This window comes from Nyctibius grandis, chromosome 31 (genome assembly GCF_013368605.1).
Source record: "Nyctibius grandis isolate bNycGra1 chromosome 31, bNycGra1.pri, whole genome shotgun sequence".
Lineage (NCBI taxonomy): Eukaryota > Metazoa > Chordata > Aves > Nyctibiiformes > Nyctibiidae > Nyctibius > Nyctibius grandis.
The window spans coordinates 4233108-4245824 of record NC_090688.1 but is presented as its reverse complement, the minus strand read 5'-3'; the positions used below and the strand labels follow the sequence as shown (position 1 = coordinate 4245824).

Sequence of the window (12717 nt, the reverse complement as noted above, 5' to 3'; positions counted from 1 at the left end):
GTGATCCGTCAGTTAAGGGGAAGAACATCACTTTCTCACTTAAGCAGGAGGCCTATTTGAAATCTTTTCCTAAGGAATATCCAAATTACCCTGTCAGAACCACTAAGCTCACATTAGAAAGGCAAGCAGACCCCTATGGGGAACATACTGCCTTTAAAAGGACACTCAAACCAAAATATTATCTGGACTGTTGTAACGTTTGAGCAACAGGACAACCATCCTCCTTTCCCTTTCTGAGCACTAACTCTCCCCGAGAAGCCGTCATCTCTCCACTCTCCCACTCACACAGCCCCTTTAGCCCCATCAAGCCAGTCTGATCGCAGCACATTTTAAGCCAGTCAGAAGTAATAAGCTAATTCACTTTCACAAATGGCAAGAAGAAATAGCGCTTGGCAAATGCTAAACTGATGAATCAACTTGCAATAAAATGCACAATGAACTGCAAAGAATTATCCTGGTTTGGATTTACTCAGGTCTGAAGGAAAATTCAGTTTCAGCAAGACTGCCTTGCCTTTTCCATCAAAGGATCTCAATCCCTCTCAGCTTCATGCGTATCATTATCCCCACTCAGAGCTGAGGAAACAGAGAAAGGTAAATGCTTACTTTAGGTAATAGGAGGTATTTATAGACTAGATCACAGTTCAGGAAAAGCAGATGACAATAACTGCGCGGAGATGGGAAGCAACTCCGCTGACAGGTGAGGAGGGGAGGAAGAAGGGAACTGCAGAAACTGAAAACCCTGATATTGTTGAAAGGCAGGTGCTCCCTGCAGCTCACCAACCAAAGGATATTTGTCTTCCATGTTTATCCACAGAGAGAGGGCGTCGATGCGGGGAGCCGAGACGGTTTCTGTCACGATACACTCTGTCCACCAGACCGTGATGCCGAGTTGTTCTGCTTGTGTCCAATCCTGATGACTGAAAAGGAGTCTGAGAAGGACACATGAAGTTATAAGCAGAAAAACACACGTACGAGCAGTCTGCCCAGAACCTTTTTGTATTGTGTGCAAGGAACAAAACTCCAAAAAGATACGGACAGTGTAACCACGGAAATTTTTCCTCCAGCAACGTTTTCACTATAGCCATGGAGAGTAATTACCAAGGCTATCTCTTGCAGACAGAGATTAGAGACAAGTGGAGGCAGACCATGCTAGACCTGCCCTCTCATAAATCAGCACTGCCCTCCAACCTTTGTACCTCTAAAATACCACAAGTGAGCGTGGCAGGGAGCCTACTGACAACTGCTGCTTACATTCCCTCGGCGTAGCATGCAGCATGCATCCAGGAGGAACATGCTGACAGTCAGAGCTCAGACTGCAAGGGCAGGAGATGCAGGAAGAAGATGCACAGTGAGCCTAACGTTCACGCCGCATTCTGGCAAAACTTCCTTTCACCCCTCCTTTCAGCACAAGTATTTTAAGGGGACACTGATAGAATTAAAAGAAAAAGAAAAGCAGTTTCCTTCCTCCTCTGTCTAGAAAAAGTTACAGCATCCAATATCTTTTAAGTTATTTTCATTTCATTCAGGTTGCGCAGTGAACCCAGGTGGGTTGGTTCCACCTTGAATCTTCTCGGCGCCCGATGTCTTTGGCGTTGACTTGTCAGCAACCGATTTCAGAGCATGAGGCTGGCAGAGAAAGGACGGGGAACATGAACTCCCAGGCTACACTGGAAAACTTCGCCTGCATTTTCAAAAGCCCTTCCCAGTGTGTACCTGCGGGGGGGGAAAAGGAAGTACCGAATGGTCAACCTCTACTCATACTTCAACAGCAATATATGGGCCTCCGGGGAAAAAAAAAGCTACACAGTCTTCCACTCCTTGCCAACGCGAACAGCTTTGCTGAGTCCCTCAACACCATCTGTTTGGAAATCCAAAATTTCCTCCTCCATTCAGGTGCTGCACGTGGCAAATGCGCTGTCCTGTCTGCCAAGCCACGAAACCATCTGGCTTCCACATTAATCTCTTTTTCTTTTTTTTTTTTTTAAAGTGTCCAGCTTTGGCTGTTTAAATGATTATTTCTAAAAAGTTTCACATTTATTTTTAAATGTTTTGTTTGCAATAACTTTTTAAAGAGTCTTTCTACTATTTTAAACTCTTTTCTATTTAGCAAATATTAGTCTCCTCTCCCTTTATGCACACACCTGTGTTAATATAAATGGATGCAAAGAGGCTGTGGTGCTTATTTTCTCATCTCAGGGCCAACACTTTATATGCAGCAGAATATTGCTTAAGTCAACATGGGACTAGCAAGAGTGACTTTTTACTGTACTCTCAGCCATGGTGTTTTGCTTCAGTTCCTTAGCAAGCAGGACTTTCTTGTATGAAGACTTAGAAACCTCAAGTCATAGCATCTCAGTTTTAAGTAATTTAAATTAAAACATGTTGGTTTAATCTCTGCTGCAAACACTAAATAACAATCTAGCTCTACCTAACTGGCACCACCCAGAACTCGGAATATATATAAACTCCAAAACAACAACAAAAGGTCTCAAACTCTTCCTTGTACTGTTGTTACATCGATTCTACCCCAAAAGGCAACAAAATTTGCAAATACATGCGTGCTTGGAAGGTCAACAGGAGAAGCAATTTCCTATGCCTGTGGTCTCAACAATGGTGTTACTAAAAAAGTAGCAGCCAGTCTGAAGCATACAGAATGCAGACCTCACCTGGAATTTAAAAGGAAGCCAATGCATACGAGTATACAGACAAAAAGTTGAACGTAAAAATAGTTATTTCTTAAGTTTTCCGCTTTTTGGCACAACTTCCATGTAAAAACACAGAAAAAAATATCTAATTTGAGTGCAACAGTGGCACAAGTAAACAAGAACCATGGCCTGTCACAGGGCTACAATTCACAGAGCGAGGAATTTTTGGGTAAGGCTGTTCTCTAGCTTTCCAGGAACAAAGATCCCACGTGAATCCGTACCTTGCTTAGGGAAATCAGAAACAAACACAAACACCTGAGAAAATGGGTATCACCTCCAACAGGTCTGGCTTCTCTCGGAACCATCCCATGAAACTTACTCTGGACCAAACACCAGGCAACACGCCTTCATTAAAATCCCCACCCCTGCAGGGCACTTGATGCTTAGTTATAGTAAACAGCTGTGATTAAAAAAAATAAATAAATCTGAGCATCAATTTTATTTGGAAAACAAAGAACTAGAACTGTTTCGCTTCGCTGAAAAACATTCAAGGATTTGAGATCAGAACCAAAACTCCAAAAAACATTACAAAAAAAGCACAGATAAATACAGACAGGAAGGAAAAGCTCAGTGCTCTAAAGCAACAGTGTCCCTTTAAGATTTATCAAGGCATTGACTTAAGAAATAAAACCAAGCAAGGTGGATGAGGGGGAAAGAGAGGAGTGGTACCTACTGCCAGTTTAGATTTCAGTGCCCCGTGGTGACAAGCAGCATCTGGGTAATCATTCTGCCCTTCCCGAGGGAGTTTAACATGCAGGCTAAGCGCACATGCTCAGAGATGGCTTAAATCAAGGCCAAGACAGTGCCAAATAAACCACCGTCTGCATCAAATTAATCCCCCATAAATCATAAGTAATCACATGACAGAGCACAGCAAGTCCAGGGAGTCTGTACAGGAATTGTGCATGTTCCAAACCGGGATGCATGGCAAAACCTGTATTTATGTGACAGACCATAACTCCATCGGAGCTGGGACGGTCCCAAATAAATACTGTGCATACCAGAAAAGGTGTAACATGTGCTAAAATACGTATCTACCTGGGCAAACAGAACACCAGTCCTAAATACGTATTTGCACAAACCTAAATACTTGTTTACCAAAGAGACAGGAACTGCTCCAAAGGCTTCTGCCAGAGCTCCGTTGTGCTGTAAATGCAAAGAACCAAGATTCTCAGACACCGACGCTCTCGCCAGAGACAACCGCACAGGCTTCACCTGATGGGCACATCGTACAAGCATCTTTTGGCAATTTCATCCTATGTTAGCTTAGAATTGAAAAACCTGCAAAGCATCATCACTGATACAAACACATCGTTTTATTTTGTTGCTTGCCACCGTTTATGATCGGTATCAACTTTGGGTTTGTGTGTGTGTGTGAAAAAAATATATAAAAACTGGAGTTTAAGGACAATTTGTTTCCATATCCTCCTCTAGTCCTTCACATTTTTTTGAATACTCACTCACAAGCACTCCTGTTTGTTTCAGGACTAAAAGAGTCCATATAATAACTGTCAGTAATGCCCATCAAGCACAAAACCACTGAAATACTATTGCTTAAAAAGAATAGTAACTATGAACCTCCCTAACAAGAAACTAAAGACAAAATCTTGAAGAGACCAGACGCTTGTGGAGTAATACTGAGGACTTCATAACACTACAAACCTCTGCACTGTATTCCCTAAAGGCAACCAGATTAAAATAGACATTTGCTTCCCTTCTTGCACAAGGTTCAAGCTTTTAACCTCCACAAATTCAGCTGTCTATGTGTATTTCAAAGTGCATAGAGGACGTCACCGATAGTTTCTCCGTATTTATTAAGCCAGCCTTCATCAGAAAACCACAAACTGCAAAATTTCATTCTCACCACATCCTTGTGAGATAAAATGTAAATGTTATTACCCAAAAAAGGAAAAGTAATGCAGAAATTTTAATTACTTTGAGCACCCTAAATCAACTAACTATAGTAATCAGAAGTCCCAAAAGTATCCATCACCTAATCCTACCCGCTGTACGACGTCTTCTGTCCCAACAGGCTTACTAACAGCAAAACATGCACATCCAACACTGATTTTCTGTTTCTAATGCATTACCTCTGGAGTCACAACAGCAGGAAAAAAAAAGCCAGTACATCTCTACATTTCCTTCTCAGCCAGCCCAAAGGGAAGGGCCTATTCTGATACTGGTCTGTGTCCCATTCCCCCTTCTCCTCCCCTGAAATCCATGCATTACCCCCACGGAACATACACCCTGCCATGGGGTACCTTCTTCCACATCCCCTTGGCATTATTTGCTTCCACTTTTGCTTTGAGTCTACAGTATCTTCGCAGAAGATTTCATTCTGAATTTGATACCGAACAAAAAAACCACCCCCACCACCATGAATATTCACCGACAAAGAAATCGCATCGCCCCTGCATATTCTTGACACAAAAGCATCACAACAGGAGAACTAATATCTAACACTACATATATACAACACAAAAATATCCACACATTCCGTACACAACTATGTTCCATTCCCAAAGAGCAAAAACTTGTATAACAGCATGATTTGCTGAGGCCACGGCGCTATGTTCTGAACCAGCAGCTATCTCATGGTCTCCTGTGAGGAAAAAACAGCATGCAGGCACGGCATTAATCAAGAAAAAGAAAGAAACACCCTCTTAAACTCACCTGGAAGGGCAGATCCATGGCACTGTTCCCAATCTGATTCACATTTGGCAGCGACCCACCGTAGTACTGGCCACGACTCTGTCCCAGTTGCAGGTATTGGGTTTTCTGCAGCTGTAACTAGAAAAAAAGGAGGAGGAAAGTGTAAGGGCAACTCATTTTTTTTTTCTACTGTTTTAACTAGCTCAACTCGACACCATGTCCGTTATCACCCAGAATGGACACCATCTATAAACAGCAGGAATTCAACTTCTGCGAGTGGATGGCAACCTTCTCCACAAAGCACAGTTGGCAAACTGCCGTGGTAGGTCTTGAGTGAGAGGGTAAAGCCATGGAAGAAAAATCAGCCTCATAGTCAGTGATCGTATTCAATTTCCAACAAATAACCACCACGTGAAACCACGTGGTTCTTATGTCACCTGCTATTCTGAAAACGGGTACGTAAAAAACCCCGTGTCAGTCCGATCAAGACTCTAATATCAAAATTAACCAGCTGTTCATGTGTGTGATATACAAATATGAAAGACATCTTAATTTAGTATATTGAGTATACTGCTTAACCAAGCATTCGGCCTTTTAGCACTCTAGGTAACAGAGATGATGGAGCTTTCCACCCGTAGGTAAGTGTTCATGTTTCTTGCACCAGGAAAATCCCTGGAAGAAGGGCAGAGACACAGGTTTTCAAAGAAAACCCAACCAAGCAAAGGAAAAAACCAGCAAAGGATTCCTTACTGAACAGCGTACATGAAAATCAATGTGACACTCTGCCAAGTTTCAATAAACGCTAGGTACGACTCTCCAGTTCTGAACGACACCCCTTTACTAACACATCCCAGTATGCTTTCCTGCAGTTGAATGCATTTCTAGTGTGCAAAAGAGAAAGTTGTTCCTTTTCTACTCAAACGTCAACTTAATTTTCATTTCCACTTCTTTCAGAAGACTATCCTGTCTCAATAGCTCACTAATAAGAGCTACAATTTTTGATTAATCTTTTGTTAGTGACCTTTCTCAATTTTCTAGTTTAGTAGGGCCAATATTTAAAATAATTCCTCATTCAATTCTGTAATGCTCCCGCTCAATACATCTAGATTTAATACCACAGCCCTATTTTACACTGATAAAGCAGAATTTGCAATCATCTGAACACAACAATCCTGCTCCCGGGGATGCATCTTCCAAGGACTCAAAAAACTACAATTAAAGTAGCAAAGAAATGAGCTTACATAAGCTGCCTCTCCTCCCACTGTGGAGGAGTGCGTATTTTATAATGTATGTTGTTCCTCACTAGATGTCAGCTGGCTGGTTTTGCACTCTGAAATGCAAGAACATTCCTAGATCGGTAGCAAAGAATTGTTTAAAGACTAAATGTTCAGATCTTGGCCTAGATGCAGGTTGGTTGCTAAGGTACTGGAGTGTGTACATCAACAAATCTGGTTCAGTTTCATTCAAATAGATCCGAAAGCCTTTGCCTCGCAACGCCAGAATTTGGAAGAGTAAAGTTTAGAAAAGTACTAGAAAACGTGGCGTGCCCAAAACTGGATGTTTACATGGTGGGTTTTTTTCTTCTTTACACTTTCTTCAAGCAAAGGAAACGGCAGGATGGAAACGAGTGGCTCTGCCTCTACAGCTTTACCACAGAGGCTCTGAGGTTGAGTGAAGATGTTTCTAGCAAAGCGAAGGAAGAGGCAGCACCTTCCGTGCTGACAAGGTGATGTGCAGAGTCCTCTGACAAAACGGTGACACCACGAGCAGGGATGCTGAGAGGTGTTGACGGTGAAGATACCACGCTGCCCACTGACAGCACCAAGATAGGACAGAGAGAAAAGGGACCCTAGAAGCCACCAATTTCCAAATACAGAGACAGCCAAAATCTTTTATGCTTTAGCTGAGGGACCAAATTAAGCCAAAACTTACGAGACTGCTCTTAGAGATGAAACCTCTCCGTGGAAGGGGAGCTCTCAAAAGCCTCAACTATCCGGGCAAGACACCAGTCACAAAGGAGCTGATGGTTCTTTTCTTAACCAAAGGGCAAATAAATCCCCTCAGCCCAAAGACTTATAAAATATTCACAGTGTGTCATATCAAACGGTTCAAAAAGATCCCATCTAAAAGCAGGAAAGCCCCCCTCGCTTTTCTTCTGCAATCTTTTGACGCGCCAATTACAATCCAGGGCTCTCTAATATATGAAATTAGAGAAACACCGTGCTGGAACCACTCCGTGACTCACAGCCCCTCTAGCTCTTAGCTGCACATCACTAAAAGCACAATATCAGGACTAGCTGTGCTTTTTGCCTAGCCCGTACATATGTTTTTGTTGTTAAAAAAAAGGCTTGCTTGGGATTTGTGCCAAACATCGAAGTAACTATTTTAACAGGTGTTGGGTTTTTTTTAAAGTACCTACTACAAGGCACCCGGGGAGGGGGGGCTGCTTTATGTTTTTATAGTGTTTTAGCCTTCCCCAGTATATACCTACCTCAAAGTACAATGTAAGAGGGAGGTCACGACCATTTGTCTTTCCCCTGCAGTTAAACGTGGAAATGAGGAAACACAAGAGATGGAGAACTAAAGCGGTTCTCAAAACCGAGCTTGTTAAATGGCTTTGCAGTACCATTAATTTTAGCAACGCTCCCTTCGATAAACACTTCTGGAGATCCGTGCCAAAAATAAGAAAACTGATTGCTTGTTATTGCTCTCGTATATCATCGCACCAGCGCGGAGATCTGTATTTGTTCCCCTCTCCAGCCTCCTGCCTTTTAGCAGCCAGTGGCCCCCAGACTACGTGGTTTACAGGAGACCATCAACAACTGCCACTCGCAATCCATGAAGATCGAGGGTAAGCAGAACCTTGCGAGGTGAATTAAGTGTATTGCACAATTTGGGGTCTGCGGATTAGGTTTGAAGACAGGAATTGTGGGGGTTTATTTTAAAAAAGAAAAAAAAAAGCCTTTTCTTAATAGAAAAATTCAGATTACTCTTAAAATGTTAACAAGTCTCATGACAACTCGAGCTTTATCTCCTGGGGTTAGATTCAATTAGTGGCAACTTGCTTTCTATACGAATTTAGACAGTGAAGTACGATAATGAATTACTTGGTGTTCACCAGATATATTAATTTCTTGAACCATGAGAACTTAGTGACTCTACATTACAGCTTTTCCATTTCTGTATCATGTGGCCAAGATAATAGCTCCTTGACAGCTGAAAATATAGCTAAATATTCCAGTTCTTTCCTGAGAAAGCTTCTGGTAAGGAAAATGCTTTTGCTTGTTAAACCTTGTATTTCTGCTTGGCATTCTTGTTCAGAAGAAATGTTTCCCAAATGACAGATCCTAACTGAATCTGTAATTTTCCCTCCACCAGCATTTCTCTTACACTACTTTAAGAAAAAACTGAAGATTTTAAGTTAAAATCCAATTTAATCATTAAAAATCAAATACTTCTGCATAAGTAGTCTGCTCAAATAGGTGAAAACGTTCCCCAAATAAAAGTTTGATGCACTGTTGGTTTGCCAGATTTGAAGTTATGTTAAAACCAATAAATTTCTGCAAAGGTGCAAGAGTAACAATCTGCGAGGCAGTAGCAGCATCTTTACAGCAAACAGGAAGAGAATCGTTACCTTTCCGTGTAGTAATTAGGAATTTGCAAGCAATTACATTCCTAACTCAGCCAACAGTTGAGTAACAGGACATGATCTTACTCTGGTTAATGGAACTGGACACACACAACTTTGGTAAGAAATCAAAAACATTAAACACAAATTACTGACTTGCTAACAATGGAACCTTCTTCCAGATACCAGCTTTTATGTGAACCCACTTATATGAACTATCTCAATTTTTCCACTTAAATCGGGTTAAAGTTTGCTGGATATACAGCTGTGTTTGTAGGGAGAGATTCAAGTTATACAATTTAAAAAAAAAAGGACAGAAATATATCCCTAAAAGCATATCCAGTTCTCCTACAGACTTTCTAAGTGTCCAAAATATGCAGATGGGAATCAAAGGTATTTATTAAAATTCAACATTTCAGCTTCTCTAAATTCTTTCCCAAAAATTCTGAGCAAATTACGAACTTATGGACAGAACTCAACTGTAATCGAAGGGCAAATCTGACACAGGAATTAAGTCAACCAAAATCCACTACAACCGTTTCTTGTAAAATGCCCTTTTTAATACATAAAAATATGATTCCCATAAGCGTAATAAAAGGGTGGAGTGTCCTTTTGATAAAAAACCCCTACGATATCTGATGAATACAGGAAGTAAGATTTCACGATAACGGCTCTTTTGCCGGTTCGCAGTTTCCATACCGAGCTTTCTTATAAATTTTAGCTTTCCACTTTAGAAAGCTTTCTCTTTAGCATGTTGAGGCTAATAAGCAGCAAAATGAGTGCAGATTAAAATTAGAAATGTATTATTAAAGCTTAATTGGAAATTAAATTCTGTTTAAAGGATTAACTGGAAGTTTTAGAGACTGTATTATAGGTAAATCCTGTTCAAATCAGTTCAAAGTTTCCCAGTTGGACACGGCTGAAGTTTCTCAGGAAGGCTTTCTGCTAGGGCAACCAGAGGCAGGACCTGCCACAGAAAAGAAGATACCTGGAGTCTTTAAACCGGCTGGGATTGATTTGGCATCCTCAGGGATACGTCACTGCTATTTTCTGACCTCTCCCTAGGAACGAACTCACAGCCCAGTTCTTGGCAGCAAGCTCTGCCTCAGTGAAAAGGCGCTTCCATTGCTGGTTCTGGCCTCTCTGCAGAAGAGCCAAAGACACACAGCAGAGACCAAGTGCCCCTTCACCCTCAGAACTGGACTTTTCAAGTTACGCAGGTAGGGCAGCGAGAGAGAAACCTTCCAGGTCAAGTGTGCACGCTCTGCCTCTCCTGCGAGCAAGCAGAAGGCAGAGAGTCTCCCAAACCACCACTCTGGCTTCTTTCTCCAGCATGAAATTAAACACAAAGTCAAACAAACCCTCCAGACAAGTCAGTTACGCAGTGGAATCCCAGTGGAAGTATTTTCTTCAAAGGGAGATTTCTCCCCATTCATAATCCGCATGTTGATAAAAAAAGCAAATACAGTCTTGAAAAGAAAGATAAGTTAACATCAATTTAATGATTCACATTTATTGCATTTAGACTTAGTGGCAATATAGCCAATTACCCATCTAACTAATAAATTTTAAAAGTTCTTTACATTTGTGTCCAAGTTGCTGAAAACTATCCAACAATTAACTAACTGCTCTGACCACCCAAAGAGCTGGGCTCCTCCCTTCCTCTCAAACTAATCCTTTTCTGTTAATATTCTAAAGTTCGTATTAGAATTTGAATTTTAAAAACTCTGCACTTGCTACCCAACCAATTTCTAAAATTAATATACATCAGAATAACTGCTCATTTCCATGAAAGCTGTCAAGAATTTATTTAATTAAATGAGGAAGGATTCACAAATCAATAAAAGAGAATCCTGGTAAGCCAAGGAAAAGAAAATCTAAATGTTAGCCACATTTTCATTAATTATAGCAGGTATTCAGCTGCCAGTCCCTCTCTACATCAACAGACCCAGACACAATCTCATTAAAGCCAAGAACCTAAAATTAATATCAATAATGAGAAGACACAGAAAGTTATTAGCAGAAAAAAAGTTTCACGAGCACCAGAGGATGAAGTTTTACAATACAACCAAGCAGATCACACCGAGGAGAACGCAGTGCTCTGGCTGCCGTTCCTTTCCCAGGAAAGCTGTATAACCTCGCACCCGAACTCTTATGACCTGAAAGAAATCTGGTTAAAGAAGCTGAACCGACAGAAAAACTGTGTGGGTTAGCTTGGCTTCTCTCTACTTGCTCACCCCACAACCAGATGAATTTTTGGTAGTGGAAGGGAAACAGGGGGGAGCAGCGGGAGCCAAGAAAAGGACAATTTCTTCAATATTCAGACTAACTCAGCCGTACGGTCCGAGCTCACGCTGTGTTTCAGGGCTGCCTGCTGCAGCTGATGTCTGAGCAAACCTCACCTTCGCTCTCGCAGAAGCTGGAAGGTATGAAAAGAATGAGTCAAATGATGAGAGAACGGGGCCTCGTGTTATGGCAACCCGGCACTTCTGTCTTCCCTCTGCTACCAACGTTCCTCAGGACACTACCTGAGCAATTAAGGTCTTTTGCAGAGGCAATTGCTAATTTTCACGTTACTCAACACAAAACATCAGGGGTCTGTCAAAATTACCGACCAGGGTGGAAAGTACTACCTCTGCTGGAGCCAACTGGACCTGTGCTGTGAGTGTACAAAGCCCTTTAAAAACTGAAGACCTGCTGTTGGGTTTCCCCCCCCCCCGAGTACCAAGTGTATCAAATTGGACATTCAAAGCATCGATTCTTTCTATTTTACTGCTTGCATCTTCGCTATCCTGTAAACTGACAATAATCACACCTGAAGAATATCGTAAAGATTAAGTTGTTTTCCAAGTATTCAGACTCCTTAACAGCGTAAGGCACGGAGAACTCCCCTGGGGGTTTAATTATCCTATCAGCAAACCCAGCTCTGAGGCCCAGAGTTATACACTGAACAATGCGGATAAATCACGGTATTTAACAGCCTCCCAGTAAGGCACCATTATCTATTCCTGTGTTGAACGAGGCAAGGGTCTGTCTCACTAGGGGAGTGGGGAATATACGATAAATTAATTAAAGATTATCATACTGTTCAGGCAGGAGGAGATGAATGAAGATTGGAAAGAGCTTTGGAACGCTTGGCTTTTAATCTATACAATGCTTTTATAGTTTGAGTACCACTGATAAGTTAATACTGACCGTTTTTATAGTGCTATCAGGTTTTTGACAATTTATTGCGAATAATTAAAAAGACTTCCACTATTTACATGTTACAGATTAAAATCCACCTACGTGTGTTATCTAATAGCTGAAGAGGTGGCTAAGGAAGAGACAGATGTCAATTTTAGCCCTTTACTTTCATTATCCAAGTAATTAAAAAGTAGATGATGAAATCTAATAACATCAATACTTTCCCCTTCATCTGAGCGTGCACCCGACTAAGTGTGTATATGATGGTAGTTTCTCTTCAGTCCAAAGAATGTAAAATCACTTTAAAATGGTCTTTCAGAGGACCTGATGCTACTCTGACGAATATAAAGAAAAAGGTGCAGTATCACGAAACTGCAGTTCAAGTTCTTCGATAAAAGACACTGATTCTCTAGAAAAAGGTTTGACCACCGAGCTAGGTAAAAAATATCTAGAATCACACAGAAGTACGGAGTCTGCTGTCAGCCCCTTAAGCTAAGGCACGCTGCAGATATAAAAAGGGAACTCTGAAAACTGCGTCCCATTAAA

The 12717-nt window shown here is 41.4% G+C and overlaps 1 protein-coding gene across 3 annotated transcripts in view; it reads right to left on the bottom strand.

The window, feature by feature from the left end:
* Positions 1–12717, bottom strand: part of CRTC1 (CREB regulated transcription coactivator 1) — a 45104-nt gene that overhangs the window by 20294 nt on the left and 12093 nt on the right. For all 3 annotated transcript variants that reach the window (XM_068420551.1, XM_068420552.1, XM_068420553.1), the window contains exons 2-3: positions 5379–5495; positions 792–929 (exon numbers count right to left, since the gene is read on the bottom strand). In XM_068420551.1, coding sequence (XP_068276652.1) covers positions 792–929; positions 5379–5495 — 255 coding nt within the window. The remainder of the gene's footprint in view (positions 1–791; positions 930–5378; positions 5496–12717) is intronic.